The sequence below is a fragment of the Psammomys obesus genome, unplaced genomic scaffold (assembly GCF_907164565.1).
Source record: "Psammomys obesus unplaced genomic scaffold, mPsaObe1.curated_primary_1811, whole genome shotgun sequence".
NCBI classification, from domain to species: domain Eukaryota; kingdom Metazoa; phylum Chordata; class Mammalia; order Rodentia; family Muridae; genus Psammomys; species Psammomys obesus.
Window position 1 is genome coordinate 11,869,074 of NW_026585691.1, and position 20,234 is coordinate 11,889,307.

Sequence of the window (20,234 nt, forward strand, 5' to 3'; positions counted from 1 at the left end):
ATTCCCATCCCTCCAAATGGCCCGCACTTGTGTGCCCTTTAAGAGAGATAGACGCACTGTGGCCATAAAGGTCAAACGAGGTTTATACTGACGTAATCTCTGGGTGCATTTTCCTTGATCTTGTCTCTTACTTTCAATTGCATATAAAACGCTCGTAGGACAACGACGTTAGTTAGTTAGGTAGTTAGTTAGTTAGTTAGTTAGTTAGTTAGTTAGTTAGTTAGTTAGTACTCCGACCCCCTCCTCGATTGAAAAGTTCTGTTAGCTCACTGAATCTTTGGTTTTCCTGTGTTCGCATTTCTATGCTCTGCCCGCTGCAGAAAGGGAGCAGGAACTTGGGCGGGACCCTTGGCGGTTTATTTCACCTGTTACCTGGGCAGGGCCAATGGCGGCACAGGCTGGCCCGCGAGCACCAATCCCGCTGCCACCCCCACCCCGTCCCCACCCCCGACTCCCCGGGGCCCGAGCCCTCGGGGGGGGGGGGGGGAAGGGAGCCGTGGCACTCGGGAAAACTTCTGGGCAAGATGGCCCGGCGCTGACTGGCTGGGCGCGCTCGGTCCTCAGCAGCAGCAGCAGCAGCAGCGCCGAGGCCCATGGCGGTGGCCGAGCTCTACGCGCAGGTAGGGGCTGGGGGACGCACCTATGCGCCTGTCGGGGCAGGAGGAGCGGCGGAGGCCGGTGAGCAGCTGCGAGCTCAGCCCGCAGCACACCCAAGGAGGGTCGCCGCTCCCACACCGGGTGATTGGACCGCTGGGACCCTTCCTCCTGATGGAATCTGTGTCCCTCGGTGGATAGGGGCTTCCATCCAGCACGATAACCTTTGTAACCTTTCGGGGCCTCGGGAGTCTGGAGCATTCGGGCAAGATTGGTGCTCTCTAGCATGCTGGTCTCTCGGGGCATCTACCCAGAGCTGCCTGGTCTGAGCGCATGTGTCAGCGCTGAGTTTCGAAACAGCCGCGAAACAGATCCTGCTACACTGTGGTAGGGGAAATTCAGACCCTTTCGAATTCAGACAGATGGGACTAGAACGGACGCTGCTAGAACATTTTCCCACACGCATACATGCCTTAGCTGAATTGGAGAGGAGGCGTTATTATTTGGTTTGGGGTTTTGTTTGTTGAGACAGCGTCTCACTGTGTCACTCCAGCTAGCCTGGAAATCACTATGTAGATCAGGCTGGCTTCAAACCCAGAGTTCTCCCTGCCTCTGCCTCCAGAGCGCTGAGATTAAAGGTGTGGCCTCCAAGCTCCACCCTGTTTTTAAGACAGGCTCTTGCTTTGTATCCCTGGCTAGAATGGTGCTCCCGAAATAGCTCCAGCTGGCTTCAGACTTGTGGAAATGTTGCCTCACTACCTGAGCGCTGGTATTACAGAAGGGCCCTGACACACACACACACACACACACGCACACACACACACACATCTTTTACCTTAAATTTAAAAGGCTCGTTCACTATCCTTGTATAGTAAAAGATCCTGGTCACGATTATCTTCCCATTGGGAGGAAGAAGATCTTCTACTTTGTTTAACGAATAAATTACAAGCGCACGTCGAACAAAGAGAATACCCCTCCGATGCACTTAAACCGTTGCTTAACAGTTTTGCACTTTTTTCCGAGTGTCCCCTTTCACTTAACTCCCCGAGCCCCCAACCCTCCTGCCCCCATCCTCCCATTCTTCCCCTCCTCCATCCCAAGCTGGGGACTGAGCCCAGGGCCTTGGGCTGGCTCAAGCACTCTACTATAGAGCTGAACCCCTCATCTAGACCCCTCATCTAGACTACTTTACCAGAGACAGTGTAAGCCACCAGGTAACCGGCAGTGATTCTAAGTCGTCATGTCACTATCAGCAGAAGAAAGTTCTTGAACAAACCCTGCCCTTTGGGGTATCTTTGGGGACAGACAGCTGACCTCTGACCTGTCTTGAGTAGCAATTTTTCTTGAAGCAAAAACACACAGGTGTACTTAACCCCTATCTCCAAGGTCCTGTCACCCCAGCACTCAGGAGGCTGAGGCAAGATGACTGGCATGGGTTTGCGGCTAGCCTGGGCTACATGGTGAGTTCCAGGCAGCTCGGGCTAAATAACGAGTCTTTGCCTTAGGGAGAAGTTAGGACATTGTCAGGTGGGTGATGGGAGGGTGGTAGGGTCCACATTCTTCTGTAGGAAGAAGTCCTGTGCTTGAGGGGGGCAGAGAGAAAGATGGTTTGCTTTATTCCAAAATGGTTGTTTTTCCTGACGAGGCATTTTCTGGGTTTTCTGAAGTGAGGAATGTCAAACAGATGTTCGATGAGGCCTAGAGGGGGAGGTAGAGCTGAGACAGAGGGGTCATTCAGCAAAGGTTGGGGTTTCGTGTAGAAGTAAGGGGATCAGGTGGTAGTTTAGGAGGCGAGTGAGCGTCGTCATCTCAGGGTCCCGGCCATCCAGGGATCTGGTAGGTACTGGGCATGCAGGGTGGTGACAGACAAGAAGAAACTGGCCTGGGAATGTTTGGACAAGGGACACACCAAGAATGACTTGGACACTGGCGTCTGTGTGATTGAGAACAGGGTGTGTATGGGCGACATTAGAGCCACTAGGAGAAGGAAGTGTTTCTGAGGGAGGTCATGAGGCTTTTTACTTTTTTTTTTTAAACCAGCGTGGTGTTGAGGTAATGAGGGGACTTTCAGGGAAAGTGAGTGAGAAGTGCGTACCCTGGGTGTCTCTAGAGAATGGGCTCAGTCAGGGGGTGAGGAACCCTGAACCCAGGTGTGGTCACTCGCTGAAACTAAGGCGGGAGCATCCCACTGCAAGAGAAAAGAGGGCCAAGGTCAGGACAGAGGTGCCTATATTCCAAGAGCAGCAGCAGCCAGCTGCAATCCAAGAGCCCTTCACAGGGAAGGAGGCAGGAGGCCTGGGCAGAGCCAGGAAGAGTGGTTCCCAGAGAGAGAGGGGACTCCTGAGAGACGCCATGACGAAGGAAGTGTAAAACGACCCACCCTTCTCCACAGCACACCGCCTTGGACAGGTTCCAAACTGAACTGCCAGAAATCCCTTTGAGAAAAAACTAGTTTGACCACTTAAAACCTTCATGAGGCTCTTGTCGCTCTCAAATCCCAACCCAGCCACGAGGGCCTGCCTCTGCATCCTTCTCCAGCCCCCACCCCACCCCACCCCCTCTACTCTCTCTTAGCTGGCTCGTGCCCCACCAGGCAGGCGTCTTGTCTGTTCTTCACAGCGTGGCCTGCTTGGTCACTGCTGGCTTGGCACACTGTGCAGATTCCATCCGAGCAGACCCTCAGAGGCCCATGGCCAGCCCTCCATCCAGCGCCCTGCACACCGTGAACACAGTCAACTCAGTAGACCCGAGTATAGCCCACCATTAGCCTGTAAAGACCAGGGCACGATGAGAACGTTCTACATGCCAGCTCTGTGTACACACGCGGGAGATGCCGTTTCTGTTTACAGTGGCAGCTGTGAACGTTATGCTTATTTTTCTCTTGCATGAGAAGGTTGAACGTTCCTATGCACCAGACATCATCAGAACCTTCACTCAATCTGACATAGTCTGGGGGGGAAAATCAATGTGTTAAGCCTTCACATTCCATTCTAGACATCGCTCAGATCAAGGAAGTTGCCTAAGGTTACATAGTCCATAGTCCTGACAGACTCAGATCCTTCATACTTTTCCAAGCCCTGACCCGACCCCCACCCATCTCATATCATCTTCAAGGAATCTAAGTGCTTTCCCACACAGAGGACCCATGGGAAGTCCATCTGCTTTCTAGCTACCTGCCCACACCTGCTAATCTGTCACATCGCTCTTTATGATAACAGAATGGAACCAACCCCAATGTCCAGTGAGAGAGAGCAAAAAGCAAGTCATGAGGCCCCACCCAGATGATGAAGGACAGGGAGCCATGAAAACGCTGCCTCCAAACTTCACAGAGGCATGGAGAATCAGAGTCCCAAACCTGTACATGCTGTGGTGAAGAACACAAATAATTTGCAAGCGAATAACTAAACCTGGGGAGGTCAGTTCTGCTACCTTCAGAGACATCAAGGGGGCAGACCCTGAGATGTCACTCCCAAAGGACCAGAGTGTTGCCTCTCTTTCAGTGGGCCCGTAGGAAGAAAGGAATTCCTAGGCGGCTGACAGGAAGGGGCATGAGATGGGTGCAGTGTGCAGACATGAGGAAGGCAGCTGGGGTGTGCTCTCCACAGTGGGGAGGGGAGGCTGCGGTGTAGGATTGATGGGCAGGAAGGTATTGTAGAGAAATGAGAAAGTCACACAGGCTTGACCCCTGCTGAGAAAGGCGGTGGGACCAGAAGCTGTTCCAGGCCCTTCTCCAGTCAGCCCCTCCACTGGTGAACTTCATTGTGTCAATGTCCGTCTTCAACCGTGATGTTGCCCTCTACCAGCTGCTCAGCAGGAGCCTGTGAGCCTCCTGGGCTGGCTTTTTGTTTGTTGTTTGCTTTGTTTTTATTTGGTTGGTTGGTTGGTTTTGTTTTGTTCAGCAGAGCTGGCATATGCTTTGCCCAGAAAGGTACAGCCGTTTTGGAACAGCCATTGTTGTCCTATGAAAGCTCACAGGCGAGACTCGAGACTGGGAACGCCAGGGTAGCATGGCTGCAGACACATGAGGAACTCCTTAGCGTCCTCAGAGGTTGACTGAAAGCCAGGGAGCAAAATCAGGGGAAGTACCTTGCAGACTCACAGTCCAGATCCCGGCCTCTCCGAGGGCCAGCGTTTACGTTAGCGACGTTCTCCTTTGACCTTTCTAAAAGTCTTCCCTCTTATCAGTTCAGGCTAGAAGAGTCACCTGTTCTATGAGCAGTCTAAAAAAGCTTAAAAACAAGGGAGGGTCCAAAAAGCCAAGATGCCATCTTCATTTTTTTTTTCTCAGCGTAGTGGAACTGCTGGGCATTCAAATTTTTCTTGAACACGGCACATGCTGTGTAGGGTTCCAGGCGCAAGGGTGAGGTTCTCGACACTCGGATGGTGGTGGCAATGGTGGGAGCTTTTAAGAGGATTCAGTTAAGCCCCCTCGGTAGAGACCAAGGAGAGTAAAACAATAGAGGGACTCTGGGTGCTTACCTGTTCATAGGTGTGGATGGATGGCGTTAGGGGTGGAAGGAACAGCAGGACAGCCGAGAGTCAGGAAAGGTTTGGAGTGTTCTAGGGAGTGCAGGTGGTTTCTTGTGACTGAAGACAAAGTAGATCGAGCACAGGAACAGGCCAATAGAGTGTTCCCGGCTGTTCGTCAGAATCTTTAGGCTTTCGGTGTTTCTCACGCTGTGGTACACCACAGGTGCTGAGGTGGGTGAAGGTGTCTGTGTGTGCCCAGCTGATGGTCGAGGCTGACTCACCTGGCTGGTGAGAGGTAGGCTGCTTAAAAAATCAACTTTACGGCACCTGGGGATTACTTGGCCCAGACAGGCGGAGAACCCACAGTTCTGGGCTCCAGCTGAGGAGTGAGAGTACGGAGACAGGCAAGCAGCATCAGCGCTTGGACTGGGACTATGAGTTGTCAAGGTCCTTGGGGTCTGGTGTCTGAAGGTGCTGGAGATACACCCTAGAGATCCATGCTCAGAACTTGGCTGTGGTCTAAGAGATGCAGGTTCTGGAGCAGTTGGGAAAGTAGCTGGAACCCTTCAAAAGCAGCTGCTCACATGGAAGGGGTAGAGATTTCAGGGAGTGACCTTCAAGGAATGAGCGAAGAGGAAGAAAAAAAAAAGAGGCATGATGTCACCTGTCTGGCTCAGATGGCCTGAGCATGGAGATACCAATCCCAAAAGTACAACACTCCTGTCACTACACATTCCACGTCAGCCTTCAGGCCTTGTGCACGGTGAATGGTGGAAGACCCTCAGACAGGTCGGGGAGGAAGCCCAGCAAAGGCCTCGAGGCAGCCTTTTGGCTGTTGGCTCTGCGGCAATCTTGGCTGGCCATTCTGGGAAGGAGACTTCTGTATCCCAGGCCGGAAGCATGCAGGAGTCATGTGAGAGCCGGTGACTCTGTTTGCACAGCTTGCCTGTGTTTATCTAAACGCTTCAGTTAGCAACCCCATGGTTTAAAGTGTTGCCTTGTGGGTAGAGGAATGTGAGGAAGGAGGGACAGTAGATTGTTCGTGGGGCTGAGTAAACCAGAGTGTTTGCTCAGCAGGCTGGGCTTCAGGTGCAGGAGTCTAGATCTCAGGCAGTGAACACACGGGGACACGAGGACCAATGAGCGTGCTTACCTGGGATGCTGAGGGACACTCAGCCAAGAAGAGAGTGGCCCCAGGCATTTCAACCCTGCCCGCCACTGAATGACACTTTTAGGTGAAATGAATTCAGAAGTCACTAGGAGAGCGCCGGACAGTCAGGCAGATAGCCTGTCAGGGTCATCCTCAGGCCCTGCTGTTAACCGGGAGCAGTGTTGCAGGCCTGTAATCTCAGCACTTGGGAGGCAGAGGCAGGCAGGTCTCTGGGAGTTCAAGGCCAGCCTGGTCTACAAAGCAAGTCCGGGACAGCCAAGGCTACCCAGAGAAACCCTGCCTCGGAAAAACAAAACAAACAAACGAAAAGATTCTCTCTGGTGCACTCTTGGCCTATCTGAGTTTGAGTTGGAACATCAATAAAAACGAAAGGATTGGCCAGCTCAGTAATTGCTCAGTCGCTTCCAGAGCTCCGTGTTCCTCTGGGAATTTGGGCCAAAGGGACCTCATCCTCCAACAGGGCTGCACCTGAACACCTCAACTTTCTCCGGCTTCCCACAGCGTCTGGAATAAGCTGTCTGCATCTCTAAACTTGACAGACAGCTTGCGATAGATCATTCCAAGGATACTTTCAGCTCTGAAACTTAGAATGGCTAATTCTTGATATCTTGGGGTGTTGTATTTTGATAATTTGGGATATACCGGGTTATAAGCAAACATTTCTAATAGCAGACCTGAAGTAGGAAATGTGTGATCATGGTGATGAGGATGGGTGTGGTGGGTGTGGGTATATATGTCTAAGAGCTGTGTCTGTGTGTGCAAGGCTCTACTCAGGCTTGGTTCAGGTCTCCATTATTGCGTGATTGCCTGCTAGAGAAATCACCCATTTTCATATCCTATCTCTCTATCTCCTTCTCTTCCTTCTCTTTCCTTTCACTCTCCTCCTCTCTTTTTCTCTCTCTCCCTCTCTCTTGTCCTCTCCCTCTCTCCCTTTTTTCTCTCCCTCTCTCTTCCTCTCTTCCCTTCTTTCCCTTCCTCTCTTCTTCTCTCAAAGCTTCCCTGCTCCTATTTTACATCTAACCAAGTTCCTGTCCTTACTGTCTATCAAGGATTACATCTATTCAGACGGTCTAGTCATGATCAATGTTTAATGACTGTTAATCAAAACAATTTATGTCAACTATTAGATACCAATCTTTGTTCATCCCGATCTAGTATTGAAACACTAGACTTCTTTCTTCCTATTCTGTATTCCCTTCATCTATCCCTTGAGACTCTTGAGCTGAAAGTAAACTTGAAGGAACTCTACACTGAGGCTGTATTCCCAAATCTCTAGTCCAGCATGAATGTGCTGGAATTGTTGTTTGATGTTTCTGTCCTCCCTTCTATCCTTCCATCGAGCCTGCAATCTGTGCAGTTTCCTAAAGCAATTTCGAGCGACTGGGGCACCTCAACACACCTTCTATATACTTTAGTGGGTGTTTCACTAGCTACTTTCATGTTTGCTTTGTTCTTTGTATTAAATACACAGCTAGTAAAATGTATAAATCTCAACCCTTTGTCCAGTGTTTAGTATATTCAGGACATGTGTCACATGTACAAACTCTATCGAGATATAGAATTCGGGCTGGGGAGTTGGTTCAATGGGTAAAAGTATTCGTCCTGCAAGCCTCACCGCTGAAGTTCGGCTCTCCAGAGCACACACAGAGGCCAGACCACAAGGCACCTTATCACACCCTACAGGGACATGGAGATGGAGAAGGGAAATTTCCCAGAAGCGTGTACGCCAGCTAGACCCACTTGCATAGCTGCAAAGAGACCCTATCTCATAACTTGACTGTCTAGAATTTGTTTTCTTAAGGTTTACATATTTCCCTTATGTGTATGTGTGCATGCATGTGCGTGCATGTGTGTGGAGGTCAAAGGTGGACCTCAGATATTTCTCCTTCTTGTTTTTTGAAGCAAGGTCCCTCACTTGGCCTATAACTCTCCAATTAGGCTAGGCTGTCTGGCCATGGATCTACCTGTCTCCATCTCCCCAGCTCTGGGATTATGAACTTGTCTTAGTCACTGTTCTATTGCTAAGAAAAGACACCATGACCGAGGGATCTTTCATAAAGGAAAGCGTTTAACTGGAGACTTGCTTACAGTTTTAGTGGGTGAGTCCATGGTCATCATGGCAGAAAGCAGACAAGCATGATACTGGAGCAGTAGCCAAGAGCTTACATCCTGACCCACAGGAACCAGGCAGAGCAATTTAGAAATCTCAAAGCCCCGGTAACGGTAACACTTCTCCAACAAAGCCTCACCTCCTTCAACAGGGCCACACCCCTAATCCTTCCCAAACATGTCTACTAACTGGAGACTAAGCATTCAAATATATGAGCCTGTGAAAGCCATTCTCCTTCAAACAACCACAGAGAGTAAGCCACAACACCTCGCTTTGTGGGTTGTTTTTTGTTTTTTTTTTTAATATAGGTTTTTTAGAACCATATGCTGGCTTACAAGGTGACCTGGTTAGATTCTTTTTTTGTCAACTTGACCCAAGCCAGGTTTGCATAGGGAAAGGGAACTTCAGTTGGGAAAACACTTCCATTAGAATGGCCATAGGCAAGTCGGCAGGGGCATCTTCTTGGTTAATGACTGATGCGAGAGGGCCCACCCTACCGTAGACACCACCACCCCTGGGAAGGTGGCCCGGGGTCGTATGAGGAATCAGGCTGAGCAAGCCACCGACAGCAAGCTAGAAAGTAGGGTTGCTCCGTGGCTTCTGCTTTGGTTCCTGCATCCAGGTTCCTTCCCTGTTTGAGTTCCTGTCTTGGCTTCTCTCAATGATGGACGATGGTGTGAGCCAAACAAACCTCTTCCTCCTCAAGTTGCTTTTGGTCAGTGCTTTATCACAGCAAAGTAAGGAACAAGGTGAGCACTATTCTAAGTGGCCATCTCCCAGCCCCTAGGTTATGAAATCTTTACAACTGCTCTCGGAAAGTCCATCTGTAACAGAGAAGGTTGGTGACTGTCTTAGTTGGGGTTCTTATTGCTGCTCTTGGTAGCACACAGTGTCTCTCTGTGACAGCCTCCTGACCGTGTTCCTGTTTGCCTGGCTATTTCCCAGCACAGTGGGCTCTCCTGCAGGGTTGGGAGCCTATAGTAGTGCCTTGTTTTGTCTCCTTAAAAAACAAACAAACAAACAAAAAAGTTCTATGTGGCTGGTGAGATGGCTCATTGGGTAAGAGCACTGACTGCTCTTCCTGAGGATCCAGGTTCAATTCCCAGCACCTGCATGGCAGCTCACAGCTGTCTGTAACCCCAAGATCTGACACTCTCACACAGACATGCTTGCAGGCAAAATATCAATGCACATAAAATAAAAATAAATAAATGTTTAAAAAGTATTACAATCATCTAATTGTTGGGGGGGGGCTGCACTGTGCCTTGGTGGATAAGGTGCAGGTCAGAAAAAGACTTCCAAGAGCTGGTTCTCACCTTTTCCCACGTGGATTCCGGAGACTGAACTCAGGTTGCCTGGCCTGGTGGCAAACACCTTCACCCACTGAGCCGTCTTGCCAGCCCTCCCACATCTTTTCTTACAGTCCTCTATTCCCATAATCCTGTCAGGGCAGGACTTCATTTACCCTCAGTCACCTCTAAGGCCCCAATCTTCAAGCACAGTAACATCAGGGACCAGGCCTTCAGTGCGTGAATTCTGGGGAGGACACAGCTCCACAGGGCTAGGATCTGTGCCACAGCACTGAGACCAACCCACAGTTGCCTGCTGGGGAGAGAGCTGAGCAGTGGCTGAGGGGCTTCTGCCGTTCCCAAGGCGGGACTCCGTGGCTGCTGTCGTTGTAAGACAGTGATAGCCGAGTCATAGCCAAGTGTGACAGTTGTGCCTGTAATCCCGGCCCTCAGAAGGCGGAGGCAGGGGGATTAACCAGTTTCAGGACAGCTTGAGAAACAGGCCGAGACCCTGTCTCAAAGTAAGAATAGTTAGTGAGGGCGCTGCTGTAACCTTCCTTAGTATTTTATAAAGTGCTGTTATTTGCTCGTTTTGATCTAGGGACAGAGTCTTGTGTATCCCAGGCTGGCCTTGAACTCGCTATGTAGCCAAGAATGACCCTAAATTCCTCATTTCCCCACCCCCAACACCTGAGTGCTCTGATTACATGAGTGCATCACCGTGTCTTGCTTAGTCGTGCTGGGGATAGAACCCAGCGCTTCATTCACGCTAGGCAAGCGCTCTACTGTCCGAGCCACAGACCCAGCCCTAAGTGCTTTCCCTACTCACCTCACTGAGCCTCCCGGCACCCCTGCGAAGTGAGCTTTGTATCGTTGTCTGGGTGAGAAGAAGAGGTACTAGAAATTAAGTAGGTAGTCTCTTGGTGGAAGCCAAATTCCTTTGCCAGAGTCTTGTAAAAGGTCCCCTCCCTCCCCCAGCTTTTACTAGGGAACCCTCAAATTTCCTTCCCATCCCAAGCTTTCCATTTTCGAGGTGTATTCATGTAGCTTTGGGGTTCTACCGCAAACAGGGTAACAGGGCCGGTAAGCCTAGTGGTGGGTGCATTGTAGCTGCACTAAAATTTACCTCCGCACAGAAAAAAGGAGGTGAAAATATTCTGAGAGGCTGTGTGTGTGTGTGTGTGTGTGTGTGTGTGTATGTGTGTGTGAGAGAATGTGTTTTCGCATATAGAGGCCGGAGGTCACCTGTCATTCCTCAGGAGGCATCACCTTGTTGGTTGAGACGGGGTCGCTGGGATCGAGAGCTCACTGATTGGCTGGGATGGCCGAGCGGCCTACTCCAGGGATCCACCCGGGTTATAAACAGCTTCTCTGGTTTCTAACAAGGGCCCTGGTGCTTCTAAGGCAAGCGCTTTACCCGTGGAATTATCCCTAGCCTTGGCAGTCTTCCCAGTGTGGGAATGGACCCAGCTGACAGGTCCACAGTGGGTGCGGGGATCAACGCTCTGTGTTCAGGGTTTTCACATGCTGAGATTAAACCTGTCTTACCCTGTGGCCAGTACAACAGGGTCTGGATTCCTGATCCTGAGGAAGTCTGGAAGTCGGCTGAGATCGCAAAGGACTACAGAGTGGGTGGCCGAGTCCTCCGGCTCCTGCTAGAGGATGGAACGGTGAGGCTCTTTGCTGTCCGCTGGGTACAACGACGTGTACAGCGGTGACGCAGGGGCACTGGCGGAAGGGCCCGAGGAACAGTGCAGGCCAAGGGGCACGGGAGACACCTGCCTTGTATCCGGGAAGGCCAGATGGTGCTGAGCGCCCCAGTGTGTGCGTGCCTTCCTGCTGTCCCCCACCCCCACCCCCACCCCGCCAGTAGACCATCTCTAAGGGGTTCCCTGTTAGTCACCGGATATGCTGTGTTCCAAGCGCTCAGCGCTTACTGAAAAGCCCGTCAGCTGTTCTGGTTCCTGGGTCTCACTCGGTAGAGAGACGGGGCAGGGGAGGAGCTTGGAGGGAGGCGTGATCCAGATAGGAAGAGGGAGCTAGACCTTGGGGAAGGATAGGAAGTGTGGAATGAGACTGGAGAGCTAGAGAGTCAGTCTGGGGTGTGCAGAACCTTGTAAGGGCCCAGAGGGTGTGCAGAAGGCAGAGACGGAACCGGCAAGGCGAGAAAGAAGGCGGCTCAGACTTCAGCCAAGGCTCCGGTGGGATGCGCTGCTGCGAGGTTCCAGCCAGGGACTGCTCCGGTCTTTTGGTCATCAGCCACTGAAGATTTCATATCGGCTTTAAGAAGCCGCCCCTCTGGGTTCAGCCAATATTCTCTCTGAGCTTTTAGACTCAAGTATTAGATGCTGAACTGGGCCACCTATCTGTGCTCCATTGGATCAGGGGTGGTCTGCAAATTCCTTATTAAATGCCAGAATTTACAAAATGTACATAGAGATGCCACGTGCCACTTCCTGGCATCTGGTCCTGGGTGTCAGGCATTTCCTGAGCTCCCGGAAGTTGCAGAAAAGGAAGGAGCCATGCTCTGGGGTCAGGCGCCACCACTTGCTAAGTCTGTATCCCTTACCCTCCACACACACAGCAGAGGAGCTGATGACGTGGTGCTGTCACAGGTCCTGAAGGCCAGGGACCGTCCTTCGTGCACACACAGATGGAAGAGCACATTGCAAGGCATCTCGCTCTTCCGTAGCCCTCTGTGGCTCTTACTGAGTGCCACCCTGGTTCCGGGCACCTCAGTCAGCTGACTGGGGATTAGACAGGTGGCTGGGCCTAGGAAGGGAAGTCTTGAGCCAGCAGCTGCTTGCGCTATTAGCAGGCCCCAGGTGGCCGTTCCCCTGGCCAGGGAGGCAGAGAGCTTGGCAGGCAGCCAGCGCCCGTTACCTTAACCCTTCCTTGCACAAGAGGACAAAGCTTGCTTTGTGTCGAGTATGTTCACCCTGCCTCCCTCCCCCTATCCATGTCATGTTTCCCCTCCCCCAGAGATGACTATCTAGCTGGCTGACACTCCAGCACCCCTACCCCGACTGGAGAATCTCTTTGTTGATATCATTCCCTAACACGGGCTGGAATCGGGAGCGTGTTGGCAGGGCGGACTGTAAGTAGACCTGCCTTGATGAGGGCCAGCGGGATCTGGTCCAAGGACTCCCATTTGATGTCCTGAACTTCCCTAGCTGCTTCTCTCCTGCTGGGAAACTGACCAGCCCGCAGGGGCAAGTCCTGCTTGGATGACGTGAGGTGCGCAGAGAGTGCAGCTCTCTTCCCAGCCTGCTTGCTCAGTGTTCACCTGGCCAGCCATGCCTTCCTCTGAACGCAGGCTTGAAGCGTATGTAGACCGTCGGGGCTGAGGGCCTGGCCTTTGCCAGGACGGCTGGTAGACATAGGATGGGGCACGGGAGACTGGTCTGTTGGCTTCTCCTCATCCTCCATCACAGCCTCCTCATCTCTGATGGGCCCTTCACTGAGGAGTCGAGTCGGGTAGAGGGAAGGTGGCGTGCTCTAAGGTGCACACTCAATGTTTTGGTCCCCTGGCCTACAGTTTTTCGTTACCTCGGGTCACTTAGGAGGGTTATTTCCTTTCTCCTCTACTTAAAGTTTCTGAGACAGGTGTGGTGATACTGGCCTGCCCTCCCAGCAGTGCTGAGGCAGGGGGATAGAGGGCTTGAGGTTGCTTTGGACTACCTAGTGAGACCTTGTCTCAAAAAAAAAAAAAAAAAAGTTGTGAGAGCTGGAGAGATGGCTCAACGGTTCAGAGTACCTGCTGCTCTTCCAGAGGACTCAGGTTCCATCCAGGTACCCAGACGGTGGCTCACAATCCCCTCAAGTTCCAGTTCCGGGGGAGCCAGCATCCTTGTGTGTTGTTGTTTTAGTGTGAGGATTGTCTGTATGGGAGGGAGGGAGGGAGGAGAAAGACAGGTTAGCAGAAACACTGGCTGAAGATGCTTACACCTGCCCTTGTTCACAGGAGCTGGATTACCCTGTTGACCCAGGCTCACTGCCTCCGCTTCGGAACCCAGACATCCTGGTGGGTGAGAATGACCTCACGGCCCTTAGCTACCTCCATGAGCCGGCAGTGCTGCATAACCTCAGAATCCGCTTTGCAGAGTCCAAACTCATCTACACCTACAGTGGTAAGGACGTGGACGACCCCCATGGCCAGCGGTGTCCAGGCATGCTGGATGCCAGGTGTATGCTGAGCCTTGAGAGGGGGTGCAAAAAGAGCCCATTGTGTGGGGAAACTCTCTGGTAGGAACAGAAAGGACTGTGAGGGAAGCAACACCACGGGCTACGTTTGAGTTTCTCCCTAGATCTGACACATTTATCACTTCTTGGGACATTGCTGTCCTTATTGCATTTGCACTATCACAGTTTGTTTCCCCACGTGTCGCCCCATTCAGCCGTCAGAAGAGCCTTAGATGAAGGTGACCAAGATTTAGAGCATTAAGTGACCTGGCCCGAGTCAAGCAAAGGCTGTAGTAAGGGACAGGACTGGGCCTCCTGGAAAGGGCCTGTGGGGATGGCTGTCTCCATCTGTTTTCTGTTGCTGTGATAGACTATCTGAGAATGGATAACTTACACAGAAGTTTGGCTCACGGCTCTGGAGGCTGGGAAGCCTAAGAGCAAGGATGCTAGCACCTGCCGAGCAGGCGGTGAGGGTGTTCCGATGTGAGCGAGACAGAGCTGGCGGTCAGCCTCCAGTCCCTCTTCCGTGGAGGTGACCGCACCTCGTCCCTTTCCTCAGGAATCATCTTGGTGGCCATGAACCCCTACAAGCAGCTGCCAATCTATGGGGACGCCATCATTCACGCCTACAGCGGCCAGAACATGGGGGACATGGACCCACACATCTTCGCAGTCGCAGAGGAGGCCTACAAGCAGATGGCCAGGTAGTCCGCTGGAGCCTCCTCGGCCCTCCCTGCACTCTTCACATTCGCTCGTCCCTCACCGCGAAAGGGAGCTGCTTTGAGCTCAGCTCACTAACAGGGGCCGTGAGGCCGCGTGGGCGCTTTGCTGAATATATAGATGCCTGGCACGAAGAGCAGGTGATGGTCACAGGGTAGCAGGATGTCTAGAGACGTCCTGGCTTTTGTTCCTCATTGGTCATAAGCCCTGTCTTCCATCTGCGTTCCCCCGCAGTGTGTTTGGCTGGAGGAGGACCGACTGCCTCTGTACCATGGCGTGTCTATGGTTTATGTTTTGGTTTTTAGCCATCTCAGGAGGCAGAATCCACTGCCAGAGAAGCACAGGTTCTAGCCACAGGTCTGGATTGTAACACCATTTTCTCACTTTGCTTTTGCATGGCCCTGTGGAATTCTGATTTTGCTACTGCACATTTACAAAAATCTTCCTGCAACAGAAATGCCGGGTTCACATTTCCAGCATCACCTTGGTTCCCTTAGGACAGCCTGTGAGGCCCATGTCTTGCCACAGTAATCTAGCATCCCAGAATGCCATCTACCTGACGCAGGCAGTGAGCTAAAGGCAGAGCTGGGATTTGGGCCCAGATTTCCTTGATTCTAAGTGTGGTTCGTTTTTCGTCTCGTGGTTCCGTTGATCATGTCTGTAGGAACCTGGAGAATAAAAACACCATCCGAACCCTGTGGAACACTTTACAGTTTGCCAAATAATTTTCCCACGCAGTGATCTTAGGGTTTCACCACACCTTTGTGAAGTTCACTGTAATGCATTCATTACCCCCATCTCACATGAGAAACCGAGGCATGGACTCTGCTGTGTGCCTTGTAATTCTAGGTATAGTAGCTGGATGTGCCTCCTCTGAGGGCCAGACTCCAGCAGGTCCATCTCTGTTCTGTGCTTATGACCATGGAAGCCATGGTGACATGAACAAGGCATGCTTCTCCCCTACAGGAATCCCGGTGGGTGGGCAATCTGAGGCTACATTTCACTTCCTTCAAGTCCTCAGAGGCTGAATGGCACCCCCCCACTCCCCTGTCCCTTGAGAGAGACCCTAATTCACAGGGCCAGGCCCCTGGCCACCTTCCTCCATACTCTGAGTCACATGGATGGAGAGAAGGGATTGTCCTCCGGGTGACGGGGCCCGATGGAGCAACACTGTTCCTGGGACATACCCACCTGGCCAGATGAGGCTGGCATGCGCTTTCGCCCTGGCAGTAGTTCAGCCTTTCACAATGGGGTCATGGAGAAAGGATGGATGTCTCGCGCTGGTCCAAGATGCTTCCCACCAGAGCACACCCTGCTTCTGGAACTCTCTGGCTTCTGAAGGCCTCTTGGAATCCCCTGAGGGGAAGTCTGATGACCATTCTCTGAGGTTACAGTCTGGTCATCCACAGTGTGAGGTCCGCAGAACCTCAGGGTCATGCCAGGGTCCAGCTTGAACCCGAGCTGCTGGAATGCGTAGACTGAAGATGAAGCAGGCTCATGGTGGGCTGGCTTGGTATTGGACAGAGCCATCTGCCTTGCTTGGGAGACACACATCTGCTACCTTTCTAGGGTCTTTTCCTCTTTCTTTGAAATGAAAGGAGTGGGCCAGGGACCCCAGGGTCACCACGAGAGGCTATGTACTGTGCCCAGGTCAGCGCATGTGACATGAGAGTCCGTGACTCACACGGCTGTAAAACTGAGAAGTATGCCATAGGACTTTTGTGAAGTGTGACTGAGAACAGATGTGGAGTGTCCGCCCAGCGTCTTAGCACATAAACGGGGCTAATCCCATGGCAGCGCTATGCCACCATAGTCCCTGAAAAGCTCAAGGCGTTATTTTTAAAATGTCTACATTATGTAACAGTGTGTAGGCTTATAGAGCACATATGTCCCCAAGTATATTTTGAATTGTTGCTCTTAAAATAATGTCAGTAGGATGTGAAGAAGTTGTTAGTGGGGCTTGGGGGAGCTGTCTGAGAGCCTCGTTGGAAAGCTAGTGTGAGCCTGGCCAATTTCGGGACACTTCGTTCTGCCTCCCATAAACATGGTCTCTCTGTACCTAAGTTTACGATTTGTATAAGGAGCATGTTTGATGCTGAGAACCTGCTTTCCTCCTGAGGGGCTGAACTCTGTCCCCTGGGAGGCAGAGGACAGGCATGAGGCCCTGATGTGTGGGTTCCAGGTAAACAGGACTCCACACGTGTCAGGAAACCCATTCCCTGAGTCATGGCCACAGTGGCACAAGAGGGAAGGCTCTTGGGATCTCTGCACCAGTTTCCTGTGTCTTCGCACCATGGCTTCTCCCTTGGTGATCTTGCTCTGAATCCTTCAGTGTGGCCTATCCTAGCCATGATTTGACTGTGAAGCCAACCTTGCTAGCGGATGCTGACCTTGGCCTTGGTCTTGGGGACCTCAACACAAAGGGACAAGGGACATGGCAGGAAACAGCGTCTGTTTTGTTTTGCTTTGGCTTGTTTTTATTGTTGTACTTTTGCTTTGTTTGTTCATTTGTTTGTTCTGAGACAAGGTCTCATGTAGCCCAGGTTGGCCTCTAATATTCTATATAGCTGAGAATATTCTTGCACTTGAATTTCTACTACCTCTGCTTCCTCAGTGCACCACCATGCCTGGCTTACGGAGACCTGAGGATCAAACCCAGGGCTTTATGCGTGCTAGGCAAACATTATACTGGTCCCTATGTTTCCAACCCCTACACTTTTCTTTTTCAGAGTCAGGTCTTGTTATGTTGCCTAGCTTGAACTATATTACGGAGAGGATTTAAGACTTCTCGGTACATCTCAGTGCCTCTCTCGTGTGTTGGCTTTAGGAACAATAGAAACCAGTCCATCATCGTGAGCGGGGAGTCTGGAGCTGGGAAGACAGTTTCTGCCCGCTATGCCATGAGGTACTTTGCCACAGTCAGCAAATCCAGCAGCAATGCCCATGTGGAGGACAAAGTCCTGGCGTCCAATCCCATAACTGAGGTGGGCACCTCACCCTTGTACAAGGAGATGCTGAGGGTTGGAGGGGCATGGGGGGCAAAGGAGGGGAGGGGGTAGCTCTGTGCATGAGCTGGGCTTGTTAGTGCAACTTTCTGCAGTTGAGGTTCAAAGGAGGAAGAGTGGCAAGAGCAGGGATAGGAGTCCTGTGGTAAGGAGGTGAGGCAGAGTGGTGACTGCCAAGGTTGTCTCTGCCCAATGCACTGGACTTTGCATCATCAGAGTTCAAGATCCCAGATGTGTGCTGACACCCTGGGGGCAATCCCCAGCCACACGGAGATCACCAGTGCTCCCCAGCCAGCGGGCACCCACTCTCACAAGCTGGCTGTTACTCTCGAGTTTTGTGAGGGGATTGTTTGAGCTTCAAAAGTCTGAAGTCAGTCACAGAGTACTGACATCTTACTTACTGACAGCTTGCACTTGGGCATATGCTAGCCATAGTCACTCTGATTCCTTTCACCAGGGGGACAGAGCCACCACACAGCTCCCCAGGATTCTGCCCCATGAGGGAAAGAATACCTAGAATGCACAGGGAAGGGCTGCCCCAAGGCCAATGCTGTATGTCTTACAGAATGAGAAGAAGATTGCGGAGAACGGGCACGGCAGTGCAGCCTGTGGCCCCCGGGGCCCTCTCTCTCCCTGTTTCCCAAATCAGAACCTTCAGGGACTTCCACTCCTGTGTTGTTTGAAACTTGTGGGACGATATCAGATGTAATGGAAATAAGTAAGACCCAGTCTTTAAGGTCAGGCCTCTGTGCTAACAGAAGCATATGTTAAAATGAAATAAGCACACAGATGGAGAGGGAACTGAGCAAGCCTTAAGGGCACAGCTACAGGCGCAGGCTGGCCAGATGGAACAGAGGTCACCATCCGAGATAGTGACAGGAAAGCAGTCCAGAGGAAGCACCATGTGACCTGCCCGGTGAGTAACTGTAGAGCCGTTTAAGGTTTGTGTCCCCACCGGGCCACAGGCTCCACGCAGGTGGGATGTCCACAGCAGTTAGGTTCACTTTTGCTGACCAAGCCTGTGACTTACAGTAAGTACACAGCCGGTCTGCGCCAGCCAAAGCCATGGTGATCTGGGCAAGAAGAGTAGTGTATATACACAAGGAAGGTCCTGCCATCCGCCTGTAATCCTAGCCCTTGGAAGACTGTAGCAATAGGGTGGTAAGCGTGAGGCCAGGGCGGACACAGCGAAAACTTGGTTTGTGGAGGGGAAGTACATGCACACACATGTGGAAATCAGAAGATAACTCGTGGAAGAGGAGGAGGAAGAGAGGTGAAAGAAGACGAGAAAAAGTTTCCTTCTAGAGGGAAGGCGTTCAGGCAGAGAAGTAGATTCAAGACTGAAAACCAGAGCTGGGCAGTGGTGACACACGCCTTCAATCCCAGCGTTTGAGAGGCAGAGGCAGGCAGGTCTCTGAGTTCCAGTCTAGCCTGGTCTACAGAGCGAGTTCCAGGACAGCCAGGACTGTCACGCAGAGAAACCCTGTGTTGAAAAAGAGAACAAAACAAAACAAAACAAAACAGCTGAGGCTGGAGGTGGAGACGGGCAGTTTATCCAGCTGAGTAGGAGATTGGGAAGATGGAAGGATGTGGACGCTCATGGTGCTGTGTAGGATACTCCCTGCTTGGCTCCTACCAACTCTTAGTCCATCGGGTGCTGTAACCGAGTGCCACAGGCTGGGAGCTTACAAAGACCAGGGGTTTGTTCCTCACAGTGGTGGAGGCCGTAGACCCAAGGCCAGGATGCCAGAGCATCGGGGCTCTGTGAAGACTCTCTGTTTAGTGTCATGGCGGAGAAAGCAAACGTGGAGTTTCTTTGCTGAAGAGTCCATTTCACAGTGGCACGAAATCTCCTCCCCCAGGGCCCCACCCTCAACCTGCGGACGTCTGGGCTGGGTAGGCGGCTCAGTGGATAAAGGCATGTGCAGCCAAGCATTGGGTGACCTGAGTTCCGTCCCTGGGGCCCCACGTGGTAGAAAGAAAGAGCTGAATTCCACAGGTTGCCTTCTGACTTCCACACACGTGCACACATGCACAACACGATTCTTAAAAATCGCGTGGAGGCGTGAGGACACGTTCAATGCATAACATCAAGATGCATGCACTTCCACGTTGCCATTAGAGGAAGACACAGGAAAGGAACTTAGAGTTTACAGCATTCTGCAGAAAGCAGAACTGGACCCCAGGGCCTCGAAGCCCAGAATTCGTGCTCCTTCAGACTCTGGGAAGCCAGGCTGCTCTTCTCCAGGCAACAGCTTCCTCCCCTAACCTGACCAGCCTCCAGGAGTGAGCTAGGGTGGCACTGGCCAGCACACCGGTGATGCCGAACTCTGTGTGTTCCAGGCTGTTGGAAACGCCAAGACCACCCGAAATGACAATAGCAGCCGGTTTGGGAAGTACACAGAAATCAGCTTCGATGAGAGGCATCAGATCATCGGTGCCAACATGAGAACCTACCTCTTGGAGAAATCCCGGGTCGTCTTCCAGGTGAGGAGAAAAGTATTAGATCCCCTCGTTCCCAGCTCTAAATACTGCTGCATGCGTAGACTCTTTAGACGATCTGTGGGGTCTGCAGCCCGAAGAACGGAGTCTGGCTGTCCTTCCTGTGCTCTGCAGCTTCTTCATTGTTCTTTCTTTAAAAAGCAAAACCTGATGCATAGATGCAGTCTCATGAGTTGTAGAGTTGAGAGTAA

General features: G+C 51.8%; 1 protein-coding gene across 4 annotated transcripts in view; it reads left to right on the forward strand.

Annotated features, from left to right (window-relative positions):
• Positions 1–503: 503 nt before the first annotated feature.
• Positions 504–20,234, forward strand: part of Myo5c (myosin VC) — a 71,112-nt gene continuing 51,381 nt past the window's right edge. For 3 of the 4 annotated variants that reach the window (XM_055598580.1, XM_055598588.1, XM_055598604.1), the window contains exons 1-6: positions 504–620; positions 11,194–11,304; positions 13,599–13,764; positions 14,376–14,520; positions 17,364–17,520; positions 19,885–20,028. In XM_055598580.1, the coding sequence (XP_055454555.1) occupies positions 594–620; positions 11,194–11,304; positions 13,599–13,764; positions 14,376–14,520; positions 17,364–17,520; positions 19,885–20,028 (750 nt within the window). In that variant the 5' untranslated portion in view covers positions 504–593. The remainder of the gene's footprint in view (positions 621–11,193; positions 11,305–13,598; positions 13,765–14,375; positions 14,521–17,363; positions 17,521–19,884; positions 20,029–20,234) is intronic. The other variant, XM_055598596.1, reaches the window with a different exon arrangement.